The sequence below is a fragment of the Protopterus annectens genome, chromosome 1.part0 (assembly GCF_019279795.1).
Source record: "Protopterus annectens isolate FY-2018-M chromosome 1.part0, PAN1.0, whole genome shotgun sequence".
Taxonomy (NCBI): domain Eukaryota; kingdom Metazoa; phylum Chordata; order Ceratodontiformes; family Protopteridae; genus Protopterus; species Protopterus annectens.
In genome coordinates, this window is record NC_056725.1 from 152,024,128 (window position 1) to 152,051,116 (window position 26,989).

Genomic DNA, 26,989 nt, shown 5'->3' on the forward strand with positions numbered 1-26,989 from the left:
GCTGTGATGAGGACGGAAGCCATGCTGAGTGTCTGCCATAAGGCGATTTTGGATTAGGTGGTGCATGAGTTGTCTATGAATACATTTTTCCATAATCTTTGCAAGTGGAGAGAGTATAGCTATTGGCCTATAATTGGAGAATTCAGTAGAGCTGCCTCCTTTGTGAAGTGGGATTGCATAGGATATTTTCCAGATGGTGGGGATTTTAGCTTCTACTATGGTTTGATTGATTAGTATTGAGACAGGGTAAGCAATAGCATCAGCTGATTTTTGTAGGTACTCGGCAGGGAGTTGATCAGCAGAAAGTGTAGTGGGTTTTGATTTTTTGATCAAGGTACGGATAAGTGAAGTGGTGACTGGTTGGAAGCTGAACGCAAGTAGGTTTCTAGGGGTGCTACTTTCAGGACCAGGGGAGCTAGGAGGTAGTTGGCTAGCTAGGGCTTGAACTGTTTCAGTAAAGAATTGGTTAAAACTATCAGAAACATCTTCAGGGGTTTTATCAATAGTAGTAGCACGGATTAGGGTTGATGTTTGTCCAGGATGTAGTACATTATTTAAACCTGCCCAAAACTTCTGAGGGTTATTTTGATTTACTATCTGTAAATTACAGTAGTATTGTTTTTTTGTCTTGTAAAATAGATTTTTTGGTTTCGTTCCTGGATTGCCTGTATTTAATGTGATCTTGAGGGTCTTTAAAAGAACGCCATAAAGCCCATGCTATGTTTCTAAGGGTCATTTTGAGTTTAGACTCTATAGAAAGCCATGGTGCAGTTTTTGCCTTGGTTCTCTTTGAACGAACAGGTGTATGCAAATCAAGGATCTAAAGGAATTTGTTGTTAAAGTATGCTACTGCTTCCTCTAAGGGGATGTGCTTTAGAATGGACCAATTACATGAGTTTAGTTCTTGTTGGAATTTGGTAGGGTCAAAGTTTTTATTGTTTCTAACCTTTCTGAGTAAGGATTGTTGGGAATTAATGGTTTTGTGCTTAATTACATATGTGAGAAGGTGATCGCTTAAGCCATTATGGAAGGTACCAGAGGTGTACAGTTGGGGGTGACTGTTTATGAGTACCCATTCAAGTATACTTTCTTTTTGGTTGGGTTTACCTATCCTGGTAGAGGTGGATATGATTTGTGTAAATGCATGCAGGTTAATATGGGTGGTTGGGGATTCTGAGGAACAGGTGTCCCAGTCTATGTTAAAAGATTAAAACTATATATATATATATATATATATATATATACATATACATATATATATATATATATATATACATATAAAGTTTTTAGAAATGACTGCAAGCATTAGTGAGACAACTAATTATTAACATTCATCACATTAGTACTAATCAACTCTGTTTACTAGCAAGTGGTCTAACTACATCTCTTATTGATTTGTTGACCGATAGTGGAGTATGTAAGCAAACAACAAACATAGCTTCAGGCATACCTCTATTCAGTTAAAAAATAAGTAACAATCTATTTAGTCATACAGGCAATTGAAGATAAGAAATTGCCATGATGACAGCAACACTAATTGATATCCAATCCCATGCTAAAGAGGAAATGACTGATCACAGAAGTATCTTTGTCTCTTCTGCAACTGGATATACACAACACCCCACTCCACAAATATATCCAAATTACGGACTTCTTCCAACCTGATGCATATGCCCCACACCCACTTACTTACATATACAAGCACCAAGATCGCACAACTGTAACTACAATACACAATACCTATATTACAATATTATTGACCAAAGCACAATCAACCACTGCAACACCCAACTATTATGTCAGATAACTGTAATCTCCAAAAAAATTGTAGTGCAACCCTAATGGTTTATGTACCTTAACTTTGTAAATTGGCTCAAATGTATGTAATCATCTATTATTATTAATTCCTTTTTCCCAGAAATCTATTTTAGACTGCATGCGGGTCTGAATATCCCCACTGTTTGTACTAAGGGTTTGTTAAATAGTTTATCTTCAGTTCTTTGTGCCTAGAAGAGTTCTTAGCATTCAGGTCAAAAGTGTCAAGGGAAACTGGAATAGTGCATGAATAAATCCATGAATGTCAGTCTTGCGTGAAAGTTTTCAATATAAAACCATACTTTTAAGCTATATTGTTAAACAACTGAAAGCAAAGTAGGGTACAATTATGGTAATAGGAATAAGGCATTCCCAAGAAATGCAATGCTCACTTTAATCATACTCCAACACAAAATATCACATTAGTTATACTAATCTAATGCATTAAAATAGCCACACAATTGTTGTGTTACTTCATTACATAACAACTAGGGAATACTACAAATAAAAAGTAGCCTGTATGCTTAATCGGTTAATCACATTGTTCCCAATATAAATTGAAGATTAACTGCATTCATACCCAAAGCATTTTCATGCTGTTCAGGGCCAGTGTCCCTATAACACTTGCAAATTAAACACATAGGAATGCACATTCTTGGTCAAGAATACGAAATAACTGACACCTTATCTTTACCTGCTGTTTTGATGACATTTTCAATAACTTCCCTTGGAACAGGTTCATCACTGATGAACCTGACACTTCTCCTTTTATCCAAGAGCTCATAAAATTCTTTAGATCGTGTAACCATTTCCTCATCTGTTAGACGATTTATTTTAAAGGGAATGTGTGAAATGTTGTCCTCCATATTTGTCCATTCTTCCTCTATGTCAGCAGTATCCTCATCATCTAAAAGTGAAGAAATGAGAGAAGCATCATATCAGGAATGAGAATTACAAGTGAAGCCACTTAATTTATTTGTTAACCTCATGTCAGCCTCTAAGATCCAATGTACACAATACTATGAACCTTTGTAGTTGGATTTCCATTGTCCTACTGAATTTCATTACAGCACCACAAAATGGCTAATATCCTCTGTCCCAGATCTTTGCAAAAATTATAGCTTTTCTTTTGGTCTGAACTTCTATAAAATTTCTTCAGCAGTGAAGTTTGAATCCTCAAAAAGCTGAAAGAAACTTTCATTAAAAGCCTGAGTAGCCCTGTCATCCATTGGAGAGTGTTTTCTGTATTATAATTTATGACCATATTATACGACGTTCAATGCTACGATACAATAAGTAACATCACTAAAGCATGATCAATCCTTTTGCCTATGAAAACGAACTGTATGCTCAAATGTGTATATTTAAACAGTTAACAAATCAGATTGGGTGGGATATTGATATTAAGTTGTCTCAAAAATGAAGTTGCCACAAAAAGAATGCAAAGGTGACTTTTTCAACTTTAAAGTAGTTGACATCTCCCAAAAGATCACAGCTTTAGTGTTGGTATTGTCCTTACTTATAAAGTGTCGAGTGGCTGGCCAAAACTGGCAACATAATCATTGGAGAAGTTTTTTTTTTAATACTGGAGCTGGAAGCTGCTCTTACAGAACGTAGTGGAAGATGTAATCCCTCCTTCCCTTCCCTCACTCAAATCAAAAATGTCAAGGGTCTTCGTAAAACATATTCAATGTTTGCTTACAAGAAAAACAAAAATGGCTCACAGAACAGTGTGTTTAACTTGTTTCTGAATTATCCATTTGGATTATCTATCCATTTACTGTGGGGTCCTCTAAATCTACAAATTAAACTGAAAAAATGAAGCATGTCCATGATAAAACTATAGCTAATTATGCCTTGTAGGCTGAAATGTGTGCACTGTCACCTCACAGTAAGACCTTGTCCTGTTCGATTCTCAGCTAGAGCGTCTTCTGTGGGGAGACATGCATGAATGGGCATACCTTCGTTGAAGGTTGTGCGTCAGGGCCGGCAACTCGGCATGTAAAAATCTACTGCCAATCATTAGCGGATCGGAGTCCCGCTGTGGCGACCCCTAACCGGGAAAAGCCGAAAGACACAACAAGTCTGAAATGTTAGCCTTAAATCTAAGGTGACTGCCATATCAGCTGGCTATGCCTTGGAATCTAGGCTTTAGTTGTCTTTATCATACCAGTCATGTAGTAAGTGTCTTTTTCTACTGTTCTGCACATCTAAATAATATTTTGCCAAAAGACAGACAGTCAACACTTCGGTGAGTTATTTGTGTAGTACAGAATGCAAAATGCAAAGCTCCCTTAGTTTTCTGTGTTGCTAAAATATTTAATTTTCCCCAGGCCTGTCTTACATGTTTACAACCTACCCGCAGTATCTGAGCCACACCCTCACAGTTAGTGTTATGGATGTCTCTCCTTACATATGGGTATATGCAGTTTCTTTGAGAGAAGGCTCAATCAATATGATTGCTGATCTGGAGGTAACAATATGTCACATTTGTTATACACTTCTATTTGATAACCCTGTGTTCTGTAAGATTTCCTTAATTGCTGCTAATAATTAACATTATACACTGCTCTCAGCTTACAATCTGACTGATACAAAAATATAAAATTCATACTAGATATTATGTGTTAGTTTTTCATATAGTATTCATTTCCTATTATTTACTTGCAAATACTGTGTTAACCGTTGTATTTGTATTTGAAACTCCCTTTTCTGTTGTAACATATGGAGCTTTTCTCCTTGAGACTCTTCCGAAAAGGGACATTTTTGCTCATTTTGACTATCCCAGCAAACAAGTGCAAATCAATAAATAAATAAGAAAGACACATGAAAAAATAGTCTGAATTAGCTAATATTAGCAGTTATGATAAAAACTTCCAAAATGTTTACACGTTCATCTGCAGTTACCAATCCAGTTACTATCCAGAGAGGTTCAGATAGAAATGACATCAGCATCCTCTTCATAAGAGCTAAGAAGGTAAACACATACCTAAGTGCCTCAGTTACAACTCCACCCTAAAATCCTCCTTGTTGGGGCTTTGCCAGTAATACAATTGTCTCTAAAAGCACCCCAGTGGCTGTAGCCCCACAGGGTTACTGTCACATTATTAGCCAAGCACGTCTTGACAAGATGATTTCACTTGTAGTTCGCATTTGCTGAGGTCGCTGTTTCTGTGTTCCTGAACAAATGTATGTTTAAACACATTATATTGAATAATTAAGTTTTATTTTATGAGGAAAATGGAAAGTCCTAACAGGTAAGACCAAGCCAGGTAAACAACGTTCCAAAAGAACAACAGAAAAACAGCTCCAGAAACCACAAAGGTCCACAAAATAAAACTTCTGTTACATAAAAAGTCAGCAAGCTTTCACAAAAATGCTTTATCAAGTTGTATAGCAGAAAGCTTAAACAATACAATTACACCTGAAGGTTGTGGCAGATGGTACAAGCATTGTATTTAATTCATCTTCATTACATCTCTATATAATAAGAATGTTGGCCACAGATTTCCCAAAAATAATATATGATGTAAGAAAACATTAGACTCTGAATATGAATAATCCTTCTCCCATGTAGGCATTAATAAATATGCATATGTTCCTGGAGCTATTTTTTTGTGTTATAATTAAGTGTTATTGTACAAATTCCTGACTAATAACAGCTTTGCTACCCTAATTGCAATATGACTGCTGTCTAATGTGCTTCTGTATGAATTTGTGACAACAAAGCCAGATTACAGCACTGCTGTATGAACTGCAAATGTGCATAGTGGAAGCATTTATGTGTAGTACATACAGAAGTCTCCATGGTGGTGGGAGAAGGGGGTGCTCTTGTTTTTTTTTTTTTGGTTTTTTTTTCACCTTTCAAATATATTGATCAAAAGAGTATTGTAATCACTTTGTATGCATATGTGTATATGCGGGGGAAATTTGTGCAACAACTCTTTGACGTTATCATTGTGATGTAAGACATTAGTTGTCTTCTCAGGCTACATTCTTGAGGTCAATTAAAGTTTACGTGACCTCTTAAGCTGAGTAGCTGTGTTGAAGAACCCCACCCAATCATTTAGACCCATTAATGCTCATATTCAGAAGGTGACATGAACGCAGTTGTTATATGAACGCTAAATGTGCTAACAAGGCATAAATACTATATTTTAATTTCAGACAGCAATGAGCTTTAATGACATCCATGAGTTATTCAGAGATGCTGACAAATAGTACAAATATAGCTACCAATAATGAAACAAGATATTAGTAACTCAGCAAAGCACACACCTAACTTTGATGCCAGGAAGACCAGAAAGGTATGGATTGTATACAGACACCAGGTTCATGAATTCATGTTTCATCAGTGACACGGCAATGCACAAGATGGAGGTGCTGCACTCCTGAGGTACAGACCTTTTGATTAGCATTAAAATGAGGTCAGATTGTTGTGGTACTTGATCATGGAGATAATAATGATGTTGGCAGACATTTTAATGGAAAACATGGATGATTATTCACAATATGCATTTGTTATGTTTTTCTTTTTCTGGAGCCATGGTGTCTTTTGCCATGACCTTCACCTTGCCTCCTTGTCTTACTTGTACACCTTTCCTCTTATGTCTACATACACAGTGCATACCCCCACCTCATACACCTTTCCTCTTATGTCTACATGCTCTGTACATACCCCCACCTCATACACCTTTCCTCTTAAGTCTACATACTCTATGCATACCCCACCTCATACACCTTTCCTCTTATGTCTACATACACAGTGCATACCCCCACCTCATACACCTTTCCTCTTAAGTCTACATACTCTATGCATACCCCACCTCATACACCTTTCCTCTTATGTCTACATACTCTGTGCATACCCCCACCTTATACACCTTTCCTATTATGTCTACATACTCTGCGCATACCCCCACCTCATACACCTTTCCTCTTATGTCTACATACTCTGTGCATACCCCCACCTCATACACCTTTCCTCTTAAGTCTACATACACAGTGCATATCCCCACCTCATACACCTATCCTCTTAAGTCGACATACTCTATGCATACCCCACCTCATACACCTTTCCTCTTATGTCTACATACACAGTGCATACCCCCACCTCATACACCTTTCCTCTTATGTCTACATACTCTGTGCATACCCCCACCTCATACACCTTTCCTCTTATGTCTACATACTCTGTGCATACTCCCACCTCATACACCTTTCCTCTTATGTCTACATACTCTGTGCATACCCCCACCTCATACACCTTTCCTCTTATGTCTACATACTCTGTGCATACCCCCACCTCATACACCTTTCCTCTTATGTCTACATACTCTGTGCATACCCCCACCTCATACACCTTTCCTATTATGTCTACATACTCTGCGCATACCCCCACCTCATACACCTTTCCTCTTATGTCTACATACACAGTGCATACCCCCACCTCATACACCTTTCCTCTTATGTCTACATACACAGTGCATACCCCCACCTCATACACCTTTCCTCTTATGTCTACATACTCTGTGCATACCCCCACCTCATACACCTTTCCTCTTATGTCTACATACTCTGTGCATACCCCCACCTCATACACCTTTCCTCTTATGTCTACATACTCTGTGCATACCCCCACCTCATACACCTTTCCTCTTATGTCTACATACTCTGTGCATACCCCCACCTCATACACCTTTCCTATTATGTCTACATACTCTGCGCATACCCCCACCTCATACATCTTTCCTCTTATGTCTACATACACAGTGCATACCCCCACCTTATACACCTTTCCTCTTATGTCTACATACACAGTGCATACCCCCACCTCATACACCTTTCCTCTTATGTCTACAAAAACAGTGCATACCCCCACCTCATACACCTTCCTCTTATGTCTACATACTTTGTGCATACCCCCACCTCATACACCTTCCCTCTTATGTCTACATACACAATGCATACCCCGCCTCATACACCTTGCCTCTTATGTTTACATACACAGTGCATACCCCCACCTCATACACCTTTACTCTTATGTCTACATACTCTGTGCGTACCCCCACTTCATACACCTTTCCTCTTAAGTCTACATACACAGTGCATATCCCCACCTCATACACCTATCCTCTTAAGTCTACATACACAGTGCATATCCCCACCTCATACACCTTTCCTCTTATGTCTACATACGCAGTTAATACCCCCATGTCATACACCTTTCCTCTTATTTCTACATACGCAGTGCATACCCCCATGTCATACACCTTTCCTCCTAAGTTTACATACACAGTGCATATCCCCACCTCATACACCTTTCCTCTTATGTCTATATAAGCAGTGTATATTCCCACAGATGCAGCCTGCATAGACACTGAATGGTGGTACATGAGTAGCCGCATACTCCGCTTCTCACACACCAAGAATTCATGCCTATTACCACCCCACCTAAACATGCTCATCATGGAATGTATCAATTCTCATCTATGTGTCCTGCCATGTACACTTTTAGGCTCAGTCCATAGACAGGCAGAATTTGGATTACTTTGCTTCTGCCCTTGTTGGACTGCAAGATTACAGCAAGTGGTAACGGAGCAATACAAATTCCTACACTCATCCCCCCTTCATATGATGTTGACCAGGTAAACAGGTACTTGTACCTCCGCCATCAATAAATTCTTGTGATGTCTAACTTGCTGTTCAAGAATCAAGACGCAGTCACCAGCCCTGCAGTTAGGACACCAACTTCTGTTCCCAACAGAGACAGCATTTTCTATTTGCTTGAGGTCTGTTAACCAAGATGATGCCCTATTAAATAAGGACCCTTTTCAGTCACTGTTCAAGTTGCACAAGATAAAATACTAAAAAATAACTTACAACAGAGTAGGTATGCTACAGAATAGCATAACAAAACAACTGTAAAATACATTATATAAGTATTTTGGCAATATTTTATAGAGACAACGGCATGCAGAACTTGAAACAGCTATAAATTCATATTCATCATGTGATATTACCTTAATACTGTACTTGGATTTAATCATTAGTTTAATCATTTGCTTTGGTTTACTTTAATCAATAACAGAGAAGAAATTCCGATACTCCCCATGACTAACATCTGGAATGGTAGAAAAGTACAGTTTTGTACCTACCATAAATGTAGATGTTCGAGTGTTCACCCTGCTGCAGTCATCACACTTGGGTTATCCTGCCATCAGGCGGTCCTGCAGTCAGCCCGAATTCCAAAGTCTTGGTCCGGCATCGGTTGCTGTTGCTTCTTCCCTGACGTCAGTGCACCAGGGATATATAAGAGGCATCTGACACCATTTTCTTCAGTTTTTTTCTTGCCCCAGATGTCAGGTGCTATATATATATATATATATATATATATATATATATATATATATATGTATATATATATATATATATATATATATATATATATATATATATATATACATATGGCTATATAAAAATCAAACAAAACCCTTAGGCACAAGCAAATACACCACAGAGGTAGTATAGGATAAAGTGGTAGTTCAGAGGGGATGGAGGGAGGGTAACCTGGACTGCAGCAGGGTGAACACTCGAACATCTACATTTATGGTAGGTACAAAACTGTACTATGTTCATCGTGTTACCCTGCTGCAGTCATCACACTTGGGTTGAATCCCAAAGCTAAGTATGGGAGGTGGAGTCAAACAGGATTAGAAGAAGCTAGTAGGCCCTGCAAAACTGCAGTGGCAAAACCAGCTCTAGTCTTAAAGTATAGAGGTAAGCGATAGTGTTTGGTGAAGGTGTGCACTGAACTCCAAGTAGCAGCTTCCAGAAAATCCTTGGTTGGCACTCCCCTGAGAAAGGCTGCTGATGTAGCTGTAGCCCTGGTGGAGTGGGGCCTAATGTTAGCAGGTACTGGTTTCCCATGATGTGTGTAGTAGAAACATATGCAATGCCCTATCCATTTTTAAATGGTCTGTTTTGAGATAGCTTTTCCTTGTGATCCTGTAGCATAGGCTACAGAAAGCTGGTCAGTTTTTCTGAAAGCCTTAGTTTTATCCAAGTAGTAACATAATTGCCTGTGAATGTCCAAAGAGTGCAAGAGTCTTTCTCCTTTGTTCTGGGGATTTGGGAAGAAGGTGGGCAAGTGAATGGTTTGGCTTAAGGCCACACTGGATACCACCTTTGGCATAAAGGAAGGATTAGTTCATAGAGAGACTCTGTCTTGATGGAAAATGAGGAAAGGTTCCACTGCCATTAGTGCCTGTAGCTCTGAGACTCTTCTAGCTGAGGTTATTGCTAGTAGTAGGGCAGTTTTCCATGAAAGAAATTTTAAATCAGCTGAAAAAGCTTGTTCAAAGGGCAGCAGTTTCCAGAACAAAGTTGAGATCCCAAGTAGGTGTTGGAGCTCTCCTTGGCGGTCTTAAGTTCTTAGCCCCTCTGAGAAACTGTCTTAGGAGTGGATGTGAAAATAAAGGAGGATCCATGCTGTAATGAGCTGAAATTGCTGAGGCGTGGATCTTAATAGATGAAAAGGAAAGTCCTTTGTGTAACATCTCAGTCAAATATTGTAGAATCTGAGGGATGTTTGGATCAAGGGGGTTTAGGCCTTTAGCCTGGTTCCAGGTGCAAAATCTTTTCCATTTGTCTGAATAGGTTTTCCTGGTGCTTGGCCTCCTGGCCTCCAGAATGACATCCATAACAGCTTTGGATAAAGGTGTTGGCTGGTTGTTTAGGTAATTTGCCATGCAGCCAGGTTTAAAGTCTTGAGCTGGCTGTGTAGAATCTGATGGCCTCGCTGGGTGAGCAGATGAGGAATTTGTGGCAAAATCCATGGTGGGCCGTGGGCCATGTTCCTTAAAATTGGGTACCAATGCTGGCGTGGCCAGTCTGGTGCAACGAGTATCATTTGTGGCCTCTCTAATCTGACTTTCAGCAGTACCTTTGCTAGAAGAGGCAGTGGAGGGAAAGCATACACTGTTAATGTTTTCCAACTGAATGAGAGGGCGTCCACTTTCCAAGCTAGTGGATGGAAGGTCCTTGTGCAAAATTTTTGAAGCTGGTGGTTGTGGGGGCTGGCAAACAGATCTATGTCTGGGCATCTCCATTTTTGAACTATCATTGCAAATACTTGTGGATCTAGTTTCCATTCGTGTGGATCCATGATGATTCTGCTTAGGTCATCTGCCAATGTGTTTTTCTTTCCTTGCAGGAATTGTACTTGTAATTGAACCTGGTAAGACAGTGCAGTGTTCCACAAGGTCATTGCTTGTCTGCATTGAGGGTAGGAATGTGTGCCCCCTTGCATGTTTATGTACCACATAACTGTGGTATTGTCTGTCTTTATTAGTAGTTGTCCTGGGTGTAGAAGTTCCCTGAAAGCTGTTAGGGCATTCTGCACTGCTAGCATTTCTTTTTGATTGATATGCAGGTGTCTCTGTAGTCCATTTGCCCTGAATGCACTGCCCTGCCATGTGTGCTCCCCAGGCATAGTCCAATGCATCTGTTGTCATAGTTTGCCTGGCTGTGGGTAAGGTGAAAGGCTGACCCTTGTTGAGGTGACATGCCTGTGCCCACCATAGAAGCTCCTGTTGAAGGCAGGGAGTGAGTGGTATCATTGTTTCCAAGCTGTGGCTGTGCTGAGTCCATACACTTTTCAGGTACCATTGTAATTTCCTCATATGCAGTTTTGCAAATGGTATTAGTAGTATGCAAGATGCCATGAATCCCAAGGCCTGCAGAATTTTTCTTGCAGGGAGTTGTGTCTTTGTTGCCATTATTTTGAAATATTGAAACAGCTGTTGTTGCTTGTCTGGCATGAGATAAGCCATCTGGGCCATTGTATTCAAGCTGGCACCCAGGAATATTATGTTTTGTGAGGGTACTAGTTTTGATTTATTTTTGTTTACTGTGTACCCTAGGCAACTTAGAAGGTGTTTGACAAATGCCAGATGCTTTAAAAGAATGTTCTTGCTTTCTACTTGAATAAGGCAGTCGTCCAGATATGGGTATATTTGAATTCCTCGCAATTACTGGTGCCAGGCATTTTGTGAAGACCCTGAGCGCAGTAGATAAGCCAAAGGGCAGTGCAGAGAATTGATAATGTGTTGAACCTGCAATGAAGCAGAGGTATCTTCTGCAATTTTGTCTGATAGGAACATGCAGGTATGCCTCCTTGAGGTCCAAAGTGACTAGCCAAGCATTCTTGCCCAGCATGGGAAGAAGCTGCTGTAGTGTTAGCATCTTGAATTTTGGTACTTGCAGATAGGTGTTCAGAATTGAAAGATTCAGAATGGGTCTCCATGCTTTGTCCTTTCTTGGGACTAGGAAGAGCCTAGAGTAAAATCCTTGTCCTTGCTCCTGTGCAGGTACCTGTTGAATGGCTCTCATGTTCATGAGATCCGTAATTTGTTTTTGTGCCTCTGCCCATTGATTTGGTGGCAAGTTTGGCATTCCTTTGATCCTTGGTAAGGTATGAAAGTGGAATCTGTATCCTTGAGAGACAATGTTTAGAACCCATTTGTCTTTTGTGATGATGTGCCAGTTGTCTGCAAAAAATGCTAGTTTTCCTCCCAAGGGAGTTGCCAGGAGAGATTTGCTTGGTAGTTTGAAGATAGAGTCATTGTGTTTGTCTTCTGTTAGCCTGGGACCTGTCTTCTCCTCCTTTCTGGGTAGCAGAACCCCATTGGCGAGGTTTGTAAGGGCCCTGTGACTGGCCTCTGCCCCTTGGGCATCTGTATTTGCCCCTCTGTGATCTGTCTGAAGCTGGAAAGGACCAGTTTTTTGTTGGCCAATTTCTACTGAAACGAGGGGGTTGTACCTGCAAAAAATCCTTGACCGTTTGCATAGACTTTGCCTTATCCTCCATTTTCTTTAAAACCTCTTCTGCTTTGACACCAAATAATACATCCTGTTGTAAAGGTGTATTCAATAATTTTGCTTTAACATGGTCAGGGAGGGTTTGTTCTTTTAACCAAGCATGTCTACTTATGACAGAGCCAGTAACAGCTGCTCTACAGGAAGCTTCCAATGAATCAAATCTGCATTGTAAAGTATGTTTGCCCACCTGTTCAGCTGCATGCAGCAGATCCTGCATTTCCTTGAATTTAGGCTGTTCTGAATGTGTGCTCATTTTTTGTTTTAACTGAGACGTAAGGAATTGTTGATATTTCAACATGTGAAACTGGCAATTTAATGCTCTCATAGCCAGAGTTGCTTAGGTGTATATTTTCTTTCCCCATCTATCTAGGGCTCTGGAATCCCTTTCAGAGGGCACAGGATTTTTAGCCATAGAAGCTTTTGCTCCCTTAGGACCCTGGGAAATTGTTTCTGGGTCAGCTACAGGGCTTTTATAAAGGAATTTGTGTGAGTCAGGTACTCTGTAGTATCTGTCTGGTTTGGCTGGAGCAGGAGGTAGAGAGTCTGGATTTAAACTAGACTCCAAGTAAACATCATCCACAATATCTAAAACAGGAGGGATAGCAAGAGGTCTGTGCTGGGGTAGTAAAAGGAACTCTAGGTGCCTTTTCTTAGAATCTGAGTAATCCTGGCCTTTCCAGTGGAAATGTTCCCTCATGGTATGTAAAGTTTCCCCAAAGGAGTAGTCTTCAAGGGGAGATGCTGAGGGAATAGAATCTTCAGCATCAGAATCCTCATAAGGTGGTAAAGGGTAATCCTGTTCCTCAAAAGAATCTGAGGAGAGAGAAACCTGGTCAGAGGATGCATAATCTTCTTCTTGTCTTGGTCTTTTATCAGGAGGGGGATGGGAACCCCTGATAAGGGTAATCAAATTTTCAGCCATCTTAAGCATCTGTTTCTTAGGCATGGGGCCTTGAACTGTAGACTGATGTACAGTTTAGGTGTTTTAAGTTTCGCATAAGATTTAATGGTGAGTGTAGTCGGTCTGAAGACACCTTCTGTACCCGAAGGTGTTTCTGTTGCACTGGTGTCTAGTTCTGCTCTGGTGTCAGTAGATGGCTGCATCGGCCTAGTAGACTCTGCTTGAGAATCCGCAGCTGTCTGGGGTTCCAGTTCTGCAGTCGTCAGGGGCTGCGTAGGTGCCTCACTGAAAACCGGAGAACCGGCGACAGGCCCAACTGAGGCCTTGGTGTCTGGCTTATTCCTAGGCTGCCTGTCCTTATCATTGCATTTTTTATGAATGGTGGTCGTCGGCTGCTCCGATGGCATGATATAATTAAATTTCCTACCAAAGTAATGCCATGCGAAGTCAAAACGGTATTTGATAGTTCATTTATTAAACCTAGCGCAAAACCGACAACCTGTGACGTTGTGGTCTGGGCCTAGGCAAGGAATACAATAGGAATGGAAGTCCTTATGATGTATTTGCTTCCCACAAGAAATGCAATTGTTAACTTTTTCTGACATCGGACTGAGGCAATAAAATGTTCCCCAATGGGGTACTTAGCTTTAATGAAGACTTCGGACTGAAATTCAAATAAAAAATCTCAGGTGTCGGCCGACCGGCACTTGCAAACTGCTTCTGCTTCGGGCACCGTGTGGCAAGAAAGACTGAAGAAAATGGAGTCGGATGCCTCTTATATACCCCTGGCACACTGACGTCAGGGAAGAAGCGACAGCAACCGACGCCGAACTAAGACTTTGGAATTCGGGCCGACTGCAGGACCACCTGACGGCAGGATAACCCAAGTGTGATGACTGCAGCAGGGTAACACAATGAACATCCAGCAGTTATTTAAGACAGAACTCACTGGATTAGATTTATAATGCCTGTTATTAGCCTGTACCATTAGCACAGTTTAAGCATATGAGAAACGTCAAGGCTCCCTCCTAAAAGGTGGGTTACAAGTATCCCACATGAACAGGATTATGAAGTAATAAGGATGTCATGAGAGAATTAAGGTAGGGCCATGCTATAAAATCTGTACATCAGCTATACCTTACCTTGCATTGTCATTTAGAAAGGGAAAAGGTGTTGCAAGGCTGTATCAGTAATAGTAGAGAAAACATAACTTGCAAAAGTAGTTTGCTGTGTGTCATTCACAGTGGGCAGTAACAACACACAGGAAGAATGAATATAATATATAATGTTTTTTTCTACTTTAGTGGAGATGCAAATTTTATGAAATCTCAACTAATAAAAAACATTAAAAAATGAAAACACAAGGTGCACAAATGTGTATCAAGAAAAGAAGGTGAATATAGATGAGTTTTCTGTAAAATGTAGCATGCCACTATTATTTAATGGGTGCTTGAGGGAAACAATTACATATCGCATTGTTTTTAAAATGTGGACATAGCACATGATACAGAGCTTAACTTGTGATAACAGCTTAATAGTGATAAAAAGAATGCCCCATCTTAGACACAAATACCACAAAACCATGATCACTCTTTAATTTATCCAGGGTCTTTGTAATACTATCATGCTGTTAATTCAGGAATACAAATCATAATGAAATGTCCTGTGTTTAAACATTACATTGCATTTCCTTGACAGCAGAAGGAATTAATAAGTCCATCTTGTCTACCTTTATAGTGAATTCACCTTTCTAGCTCCACTCCTTCCCTATTTTCACTCTCATTCCTTCTCCACCTGTCCCACGCCACACTGACTGCCACTGTCGATTCTTCTCTGCTTTCCATTCCAACAGCCCATTCCATGCACCCACAACACTCTCCAAAAAGAATGAATTTCTTACATGTGGAGAGCAGATGGTCACTACATTCTGCTACCTGTGGCCTAACTTGCCTCCTCTGTCATTCATTAAATTTGAGACAACTTCTTCACAATTCCCTCACATTACCTTTTGCACACGTAATGCACCCGGTATCGTCTGGTCTCTAATGGGAATAGCTGTAGCTTAGACTCTGGTGATATTATTTTCCACCAATCGTATATATTTTGTAACGGCTGTCCTCAGGAGTCCTTCCAGCAGTCTGAAGATTCTGTATTGGTATCGATCTCCCCCAAAAACCACACAACCAAACATGCACCTTACTCAGGCTACAGTACAGTGTGATCATTACTTCTTTGTTTATGCAGTCTATGTTTTATGTACATTCCCCAAACGTCTGTTAGGTACTGCAATTGACCTCTGACTCTAATTCTGGTGGCCAAGTTCAATTGCGACCAAAATGTCCAAATGCCTTCCCTGCTCTGTTGCCACTAGTCTTATTCCCTGATATTTACGTCATACCAAAGTTGCTGTGGTCCAGCTGTAGTGCTTTTCATTTGTCTACATCGAACATCAGTTGTCACATTTCAATCCACTTAGCTGGCTTTTCCAAATTCTTATATAGAATCTTCCCTGTCCTCCAATATACTTATCTTTGTGTCATCAAGAAATAAGCTGCTCTTATTCCCTGCTCCCCCCCATATGTCTGAAACAAAAACACTGAATAGTAAGTACTGGTCCCAGAAGCAACCCTGCAGTACTTCATTTATCACTTTCATTATTCTGAAATTGCCCCTTCCCTGCCTACATGTGCTACCATTCAACAATGAAGCTATGTATTTTCTCATTGTTAGGCTTAACTCAATCACTCCTATTTTCCTATCAAGCTTTTATGTAGAACTAAGTCAAAGATGATCTAAAAAGTATTTACTAATATCTTGTCAAGTTCTGCCATAATCAAGTGATAAAAACTAGAGCAGCCCTGACTGGTAGCTTCTCCTGTCTATGTGCCAGGGTTAGCAGTTGCCCTGAAGATTGCCATCCTCTGTGAAAGCAACCAACCTTTCTTCAAGATTTTTCTATGACTTACCATATAACTGCTGTTAGACTTACAAGCACGTAGTTCCCTGGATATTTCATAATCTGTCTTGCACAAAGGTAGGACACTTGCTGTCTTCCATTACTCACACACCTCTGCTGCAACTAGTGATAATTTGAAAATGTTCATCATGGAGTATGTGAGCAAACAAGCCATTTTCCTGAGGACTGTGGAAGACAGCACATCTGGACCCTGTGCCTTATCCCCTCTTGGGTAAAATGGTTCCCTTTCATCCTTTTGTCCCCTTCTCTCCATACTATGCCCTACCCTCCTCTTCCCCAGCATGGTACCAACTGCTTGCTTTCCTTCATAAAGACTAAATCATAATAATAATAATTCAGTATCCCTACATTTTCCCAACTCTGCTGTAATCTCCTTCCCATCTTTGCTCAGCCAGGCTAGGTTTGTTTTTCCCTTTCTTTTTCATTTTATTGTCTCAAGAATCCTTTATTCTCCTGTTTGAACCCTACTGACCACTCCTCATTCAGCTTATGATTCTTATATCCCCACCTCCTTTGTTACCTTTTTGCTTTCCTCCTTATTATGTGCCCCCTTTACCACCTCACCCATTCTTTTCTACTTCCTGTATGCCCCATATTTTGCCCAAATCACTGTCCTCACCTTCCTGTTTGCAACTTTGGTCCCTCTTTTTGACTTTTTCTCAAACCATTTTCCATGGTCCTGATTATTGCATTTCCGCCACCTTCCCATAGTTTGCTTCCTTTCTCACTTTTTTCTAGTTCCCTAATTCACCTTTAATCCTCTACCCCAGCATGTTTCACTAAATCCCACCCTACCATATCTATCCTTGTGTTCTTACCTTTTCCCATATTCCAAACCACACAATGGTATGACCAGTGTTAACTAATGCACCTTTACCTAGATACCTCTGTCTCTTTCGCCTTGTGTGTGACCACCCTCAGAATTCTGTCTTTTCTGGCTCAGTTCCATACTTCTTGGTAGAACCCCCTCATGGTCTAAAATTGTATTTAACTGTCATTCTCACTGTCCATGTCTCCCTCTCTGCCCTCAGCCTTGCAATTTTTCAGTATGCTCCTAGCAGATTTAAATACTATATGCCCATAACCCTATATCAGTCCCATAGCATCCTCCCTTCTTTGACCTTAACTGCTAGAGTAATTGCATTAGGTTATGACCCAGTTCACTCTCTTGTCATAACAACCCTTCTCCTCTCTAGGGCCTATTTTTATGTAGGCTGTTACTAAATCCCGAAACCTCCCTTCCCTTCTCATGCCTCAACCCATGTTCATAGGGTCTTAGGTGGTTATTAACCTAATGGCTACAGGAGGATAAATTATCCAGGGGCATATTTAGGTGGCAGAAAATTTACCAGTTGTCTCTCTTCAGTAGGTGCACAGATGCTAATCAAGGGATGAATTTTCAATTACCCATCCATTGGTTCAAGTTACATTTGAATAGGGTGAGGAACTGCTTCTCATGGATGAGAAGCCTGTCCAGAGTAGGAGTAGTCTCTGAGTGATATACTCATCCCACCAGCATGTTCTATTTAAGTTGCAACTGAGGTTTAGGTCCTTAGATCAGGTATTTCTAGTGCTGTTAGACTTACAGCAAGTCCCTCAGTACTGGATCAGATGATATATTGAAAGGACGGCAGTTTATCACCTCACCTCTCAGACGCCTGCAGGAGACTGAGTATAAAGATAATACTTTGATGTAGTCTGCATATTCCATGTGGTTTATGCCTCATATTTGTTTTGTAAGGGTCTATATTACATTGACGAATGCTTAAATGTTTGAATCTCTAAAGGTCAACCTTTAGAGATCGAACATTTAAGTGTTTGAAAATGTAATAAAACAAAGGAAAAAAAGGTAAACTCAAAGGGTTTTAGCAGGGGGGCAAGCCTACTTAAATATACCAACTCCGAGATCACACTTCGGTGCACGGCAGAGCAGAATTGGGAAATTTCCCATTCCCTACACTGTAGCACGATCTTGGAGTTGGTATATTTAAGTAGCGGGGGTGTGGGGGTGCAGGGGAGCTTGCCCCCCTGCTTACACCCTTTAATTTTTTTTTTTGTTTTACTTTTTTTTTTTTTTTAATTTTTAAAGATATTCAAACACTTAACTGTTCGATCTCTAAAGGTCGACCTTTAGAGATTAGAACATTTAAGCATTCGTTTATCTAATATAGACCCGTTTTGTAAGAAATCTCTGTGGATATTCCAATTACTGTAAAAAAACAGGTAAGGTACATACCAAAGGGAGCATTATACCCAATTACTGGTCTAATGTGGGCTACGTACATAGAGACAATGACACCTTTGGACCTGGATGCCATAGCCTTGCTAATAAGTTGCACGATATAGAATGATTTCCTTACAAGAGTAGACAGATGGTGGTCAAAAGCCAAGTCAATTTCTACATTTGTTGCAAGCTGATATCCACTGAGTCTATAATTAGTTGCATATTGTCTATGTGGAAATTGCCAGAGATGCTGCCTTTTCAAAAGATACCACTAAGCATTTTTGGCATTCAGTTTTAGATCATGTCTTTGGCACCAGTTGTTAGTTTGTGATAAACCCTCTTGGAGGATATTAGTGTCTGAAGGATTCACTTATCATGCCAAGCTTGCAGTCATCTGCAAATCTGGTTAACCATAGGTCCTTAATGTTAGGTTTGACTTCCAAAATGTTGACACAAAAAAGGAGCAGCCACAGTACCAAGCCCAGAGGGAATCTGCTGATGACTGACTATTTGTGGAAGTAGAGTCCCCTATCCTGAATTCCTGTGTCCTATCTTTGAGCCAATTGGCTATTCAATGAGTGACAAAATTTGAAGAACATTTGCCCTTTACAAATCCAAACTCTGTTGAATCCAGTGTCTGAAAAGTTCCTATGTCTTTATTTATAATATCTATGATAATTCTTTTCATGACCTTAAATATGAGACTAGTCAGACTTATGGGTCTATAATTACCCAGATCAGCAGATGGCCCATCCTTGTCCAGAGAGAGATCTGTTACATTCTTCCATTCACTGGGCATGAAGCCAGTTAGTAAACTAAGGTTGAACAATGATCTTAGGCAGCACAATAGGTCATGTTTCATATTATTCAGGAGGCATGCTGGGATATTGCCAGGGCCCAGAGATATGGTATTTTTGCTTTGGGAGCACATTGAAGACCTGTTTGCTAGTGATAGCCAGGGGAGTTATGGTCATGGGCATTAGGGGACAGCAGAGTAAAATTGGAGATACATTTGTCAGCCAATTGATTTGCTATATCCTTCAGCACCATATATGTGGTTCTGTTTTTAACTAGTTAAGCATACTTGCAAGTATCACCATTGAGGTTGTGGACATAGTTGAAGAAGACTTTGCAGTTGTCCCATGACTGCAAGGCTATCCACACCTCAAATTTGGCATTGGTGGACTTAATCAGACTCCTGAGTTGTTTAGGTTTCTTGCCTTGATAAGTATTGCAATTCTTCATTTTGGCCATAGTTTTCTTCCTGTTGTTACATAATTTGTTGTTATTGGGATCCCATCTAGGTGGTTTGTTCTTTGAGTTAATCCTATGTTGAGGTAGACATAGCTACCTCATTGTAGTTACGCACATAAGAGCATAGCATTTCTGTGAACAAGTCTGCATAGGCAATGGTGTTCACTCAGTTTGGAGGAGAGTTGAAATTTTGCCACGGTATCACTCAGTAGTAGGAGTTTTGCTTTGGGATAATTTTTTGATGTGACAGATTTTAGTCTGTTTTCAAAGGAGACAGCTTTATGATCTGAATTGACAAGTGAGGACGTTGCATATGGTTGAGTGTTATTTCCCTCATTTTTGTTAGGATCAGGTTAAGGATATTGCCCCCCAAACCCCTCTGTGGGTGTGCAGGTATCCAGACTAGCTGCTTCAGCACATTTGATAAAGTCTAGGAATCTTTGGGCCTGCAAATTAGTAGTTGTCATGTTTCCCAATTTATAGTAGGGTAGTTGAAGTCACCCAGCATTACAGTGCTGGGTTCAATACAGAGCTATATTTAGGTATGTGGTGTGGGGTCTTGGGTCAGAGAGGGGAAGCCATAGCTTGCAGTGATATGGTGTAGGGCTTTTCTTATGATAAGTTGGACATGGAGTAGCTCACATGAGTCATGCTGCTTGAACAGTCTTGATGTGTGACTGTGTTTGATGAATATTGAGACACCTCCACTTCTTGTGCATTAGCTAGTCTAAATGTGTGGAAGGCATTACATCCTTACACTGCTGGAGTGCTCTACATGGCTTTAAACCATGTTTCTGAAACTACATAGGATGTCTACATTCTCCAGGTTGAGCAGATCTTGCAGGGAATGGAGTTTTTTGTTTAGACTTCAGGGACTCAACAGTAATATGTTTAGGTTGAACTGGGCTGGTTGTGCTGTATTGGAAGGTTTAACAGGTTGGCATTGCCTGAAAAAGACACTATGGGGAGGATTAAGTTTTAGACAATACTTAATGGTCCAGGGGGGATATGTGCAGACTACCCCTGGTGAAGCAATGTAGTCTATCAACAGCATCTCCCAAACTGAAAGATATTGTACCCACTTTGAATGACACCAAAAACTAAGCTAATTGTTAAAGCCAATTATCTTCTGTTCATATTGAGGCCTAATTCTAGGTTAAGGTAGAATGCTGCACAGTGCACTTCTCATGCCAGCCTGTGACATATATTCTAAAAGCTCCATCATGTCTCTCTCTCTTCATAATATCCATAGAGGTATGTCTCAGGTCATTTACATCCGCATGTACAATGACAGAATCATACTGGTACTTGAGGTTCAATGAACTGAGTGCATGCATAATTTGACACATCCTGACCCCCGCTAGGCAACTGAATGTGACCCTGTCCTTGCTTAGTGAGTGGAACATCTGACTAGAACATTGCTTGTGTGGAGGTTTGCCTTATGGACTTATGAGTTTATCCCTTAATACTGCGGCTACAAGATGTGTCTTTGGGGGAGGGGTTGCCTCTGATGATGCTAAAAGAACACAACCATTACATGATTAAATAAAGATCGTTCAGTTCTGCAAGCATCAGTTTTAATATTTGTGTGTGCTTAGGCCCTTATGTTTTCATTTAGGTAGTCAGTATGTGTGCTATCGTTTGCCTCTTACCCATACCCATGGCATATTGTGTACTCCTATGTCTGCCAGCAGCATCTGTAACTGGGGGTTCTAACTCAGAAACTTCATCTGTATCTGCTGCAGCTGTTGGACTTGCCTTTGGTACTGGGAATTGTGGTCCTGCCCTAGTTGTCCTTATTGAAACTGTTTCCTGACAATGATATTGTGGAATATGGAACAGACTTTGTGTATTTCTCCAGAGGTTGCTGGGTCACACTGCAGGACACCTGATGTGTCTAGACACTGAAACCATGATTTGAGTAAGGCAAATGCACATTCTATGATATTCCTAATTTGAGTATGGGCATAATTATATCTTTACTTTGTGGGGTTGTATGGGCTTCTGTTGGTTGTCATGCATGCCAGCAAACCTTATGTACATCTCTCAGGTGTGCCACATGTGTGCCTCGTGAAAACTGCCTGAGTTATCTGCACACAGAGATCCCTTCAGCATTAAAGACAACTTGACAGTTTACAGTGTGGTATCCTTTCCTGTTAATGTACCTGCTCCCCTGTTCACAAGATGGGGTTTTCATTTTTATATGTCTGCAGTCTATGGTTACCAAAACTTCAGGGAAGCCTGCTATTGCATAAAATTCCTGCATGATTCTTGCTCTGTCCTCTGGGGTGCATGGGAAACAAATATGTTCCCTTGCATGTTATAACTTTGCATTTAGAAACTGATGCAGTATTCTAGAAGATGAGTTTTGAAACAGCCCTGATATATCCCCTGTGGGTCTCTTAAAATAACATGTATCTAGTATACATAAAGCTATGCATACCTTTGTTTCCACTGGGATGGGTTCTTCATGATCTCCCTGGGGCCCAAGGTGAGGATGGTAGTGTTGCTGGTTGCTTATTTCTTCTAGTGTTTCCCTGTCCACCTGCTATCACTGTGTAATTTTTATCTCATGCAGTATTTATTTACTTATTTATTTATTCATTCATTGCCATTTGTTTACTGGGATAGTTCACTAGGCCAAACAGAGCAATTTTCAGTGGAGGCCCAGGGAGAAAAGCTTCATATGAAATGCAGTTATTATATACAAAGTACAAAGGATACACTTAGTACAAAGTAACACGTTTAGTTATATAAAAGCACACAGGATAAAGCTGTTACAAAATGATTTCAGTACAGTTGACATAGCAGAGTGGGTAAACATTATATCAAATGCTTAGCAAACATAATATAGCAGAGGTTCTACACTTAAAATACATTAAGACACTCGGAACCTGTAGTGAAAGAACCTTAGTAAGTCATGTTTGATTGAGAGGTGCTAATTGATATAAAGGGAAATGCAAAGTAATGCTACTATTCTCTAGTGGCTACAATGAGCAAATCTATGTTTTCTCCTGAATCCTGTAGAAACAGAAATATGATTCATTCTTGCAAAGTATTTTTCTTTTATTAGTGCTGTCATGTTCTGTTTTCCCTTACAATGCAGCAGCATATTGTAATAGTAGCTTATGAACAATACTAGGCAAGTAATCATGGGGACCATAAGATGCCTAGCCACATCCATCTTTAAGTAGCCACACAAGTTCTTGTCACTGTTTTCCAGCATTTAACAGTGCTCACCTCCAAAATCTAGTAGAGATGTACATGACAGCCCTGATGTAAACGTTTGTCTGCACATTCGGTCATTAAGACTAATCTTAAACAAAGCCAAAGAAGCAGCACTCTGTCTGACTTGTAGTAGTAAGTTAATCAGTAGAATGGAAGCATGCTGAGTTAAGAAGCAATGTCTCCAGTAAGTCTTGTTTATTTGTTAGGGTGTATTTAGATCCCTTTTCTGGGTGGTATAGCCACTGGTTGTGTATTTAGATCCCTTTTCTGGGTGGTATAGCCACTGGTTTTGCAAATAAATAGGAAATAAATTGGATTGAATCTTTCATGACTTGAAATATGAGACACAGATCACATTGGAGAAGTTCCATCCCTCCACAATCCTTTTTTGCACATGGGGTCAAGATGTCATTTCAACAGTGATAATCATCTAGAACCAAAGTTTATACCGCTGGGTGGTTATCCATGCTGTGGTAGTTCATCCACATCACACACTTGCATGCACACTCACACGTGTAGTCAATTGACAGTGCACAATCCACCTACAGCATGTCTTTGGAATGTGGAAGGAAACTGGAGCACCAGGAGGAAGAAACCCACACAAACACAAGCAGGGCATGCAGACTCCACAGAGAAGGCATCCCAACAGAGAATTGAACCAGGGAACCTCTTGCTGTGAGGCAACAACACTATCCACTACACAAGTGTTTCTAGCCCCCCCCCCCCCCCCCATGTGAGTCATGTTATGCTATCATGATAGCTGGAAGGATTTAAGGCCTTTAATTTTCTAGCTTAGAAATCTGTGGTGCTTGGATTTGTACATACCAAAGGGGGTGCTGTATTGAATGGAATGATGATTTCTTTGGATCTTAAAGATATTTCCTTGGAAATTAACTGACACAGACAGAAGAATTTCGTTACTATGAAGAAAATATGATGATCAACTGAGAGAGTGTTGTCCATGTATGTACCCTTATGCATCAACATATGTATCAAAATAGGGTCACCCCTTTACTTATTTATTTATTTTTTACTGAGACACAGATATCTTCCTGCATTACATTTTCTCATGTCTGCTGCTGTACTGCTCTCTGCTTGGAGCATACCTACTCTTCTGGGTATCATTACAGGTAGCCTAAATGAAATTCCTTGAGAATCCATTTCCTGAAGCACCAACTACCGAGAAACACAATGCTGATAACATTTTTCCATAACAAATCCCTGCTAGTGCAATTTTTAAGAATGCATTGACAATGAATACCTTTTTGACATTTAGTCTATACAAGGTTAGAGAGTGTGGGTGCTTGCCCCGCCCCACATGGGGGGGGGGGGGTGTAAACACTTGCAATTAACTTTCATGACCTTCTGTGTTTTGACAATCGTTTTTAGGCATTTCTGATACTTGGCTATTGCTGTCCAGCACTTCACAGAAGAACCACTTTTCAACAAACGTAATCCTTAAGCATGACAAAGTACTACTTACTCTGTTCTCTACAGAAAACAAAAAAAATGTTTTGTGTACTTTTGTAGTGAAGTGACATTTCAAATTTGTATGGAAACTGGGATATGTTGGTATGCAACATCACATTCACGTTCTACAAACTCTACCTGTGCTGTGTATCTATGCCTTTGCTCTCTTTTGTCAGTATAAGGTGTTACTTCAGCATTACCACTGGCAAAGTACTGCTAGCCTCTTAGTAGTTTGTGTAACAGTGGGCTTCACTGTGCATCTTCATTATATGCACTACATATGGCAAGGAAATTCATAAGCTTTTACTACATGATCACTTGTTCTGAAATGTTACACTTTGTTTTACTCATTAGAGAGATGCTCCTTGATATAACAACTGTACAACAGTATGACCCCAAGGTTCTTTTATGCAAGATCTTTACCAATCCCATTTTACTTACTGGCCGCTTCTTTATAACTGATTATTACAGCTTACACCCACCATGTTATTCCAATGCCATTGCACTCAGCTACATTACGTTGTCAATCAGCATGTTTTCCCTTTGACAGTGCTGCCCAGTACAATCAGCAGAGTGGTACTGTAGTCATCTCATGTGAAATAATGTGCAGAGCTACTGTTACTAATATGAGTCATTGTTCTGCCACACCCACTGTCACACCTACTGCTCTATCTACTATACCAAATTCCAGAATTATGTGCAGTAAACTGTATAGATTTCCATCTTTAATTACCCGTTTCTATTGACATGACAGCATTTGTCATTCATTACAATTAAGGTTTATTTTTTATTTATTTTTTACCACAACCAGCATCTGGTAACAAACACAATGAATCACACCTTCTTGTAAAATGTACACTGCCACACTGTATGGATTCAGTGTGCTCTAAGGGACTCACTCTGTAGGCCTTCAAATACTGGCCGACACTCCATACAGTATTCTGCAGGTGTCAGAGCTATCACTGTAGTCTATTCACTGACAGTTCAAAGAGCTTGTTTTCTTATGTTCACATGCATGCAGCAGAAAGATGTCCTTTTTTGTCTGGAATGTTGGAAAAATATGCTGCATCTCCTCAAAAACATTTTACAGCTCATGGTATTGCTCTCCTTACAGTGCAACATAGTACAAAAGGTGTACAGCTTTTTGTTCTTGAATTTGTGCTATTGTAACACTTTTGTTAAACTGAGGCATAGATGTCCTCATGCGTTACATTTTCCTACTTGTTGTAAACTTTGATTTGTTATGTTGTAGCATGCAAACATTTCATTAAAAACATAATCCTTGAAAATGATAAATTATTAGCTCCCTGTGATGTGGTGGGACTAAACACCACTTTCTATAAAAATGTTGCAGTAATAGAAAAGAATATCTCCAAGTCTCCAAGTAAATCAGTATACAAAAAAATGTGGTCATTAATATATGCTCTGATATGGCTAGTTTCTTGTCTACAACAAAGATAGTGGAAATATTCAACCATAATGTATACATTCCTTTGTGCCACCACAATCTAGTGATAAGGCACCAAACTTCAAAGGGCAGATAAATGCATTTGAAGCCTGTGGGCCTAAACTATTTTTTGCAGTTAGCACAGAGGATTAAAGCTATTAGCTGTTAATGAGCTGCTACCTGTGGTACAGGGTTTGATTCCCTCAGCCTTCATTTGACTACTGCATTACTTTGAGAAAGTCACCTCATCAAATAGTGCTTTGGAGAAATTGAGAAACTGGTTATACTTCTCAGTGGTCTCGAGGACTGCATGCCTAGTAACAACCTATGAATAGCAGTTGCTGACATCAGAAAAACTGAAGAATGCCTAAGTAAGGTTGTGAGCAGGAAAAATTACAGGTGCCTTTTGTTACTGGTATGTAATGCAGGTTGAGACAAATTCCCTGCCCATAAGTAAAAATGTTCTTGAGCTTATCAATTCCATCTTGAATACTATTTTTTGCATGACAGGTATGCCCAAATTTCTAATCACATCGCACAGTATAACATTGTCTCTTATCAACCCACATTGAACAGCCTTCTAACTCCCCAGCAGTTCTCACTCTTCATATTAGTGTCCAGTCCTCAGCTTCCATTCCTTCTTCACTCAACAAGTATTCAAGCTTTTATTCAAATTGAAGCCCAGACCAACTTCTCTAAACAATCTGACCCTAGAATCTCTTAAATTATTCGCTAAAGCAATAACCTAACATGCATTTTACTTGAGCCATTAAAGAAAATAGGGTGCTGTCT

At 40.0% G+C, this 26,989-nt stretch overlaps 1 protein-coding gene across 1 annotated transcript in view; it reads right to left on the reverse strand.

Annotated features, from left to right (window-relative positions):
- Positions 1 to 26,989, reverse strand: part of IYD (iodotyrosine deiodinase) — a 195,096-nt gene that overhangs the window by 118,987 nt on the left and 49,120 nt on the right. Inside the window, exon 2 of the mRNA XM_044053804.1 lies at positions 2,510 to 2,722. Within this exon, the coding sequence (XP_043909739.1) occupies positions 2,510 to 2,722 (213 nt within the window). The remainder of the gene's footprint in view (positions 1 to 2,509; positions 2,723 to 26,989) is intronic.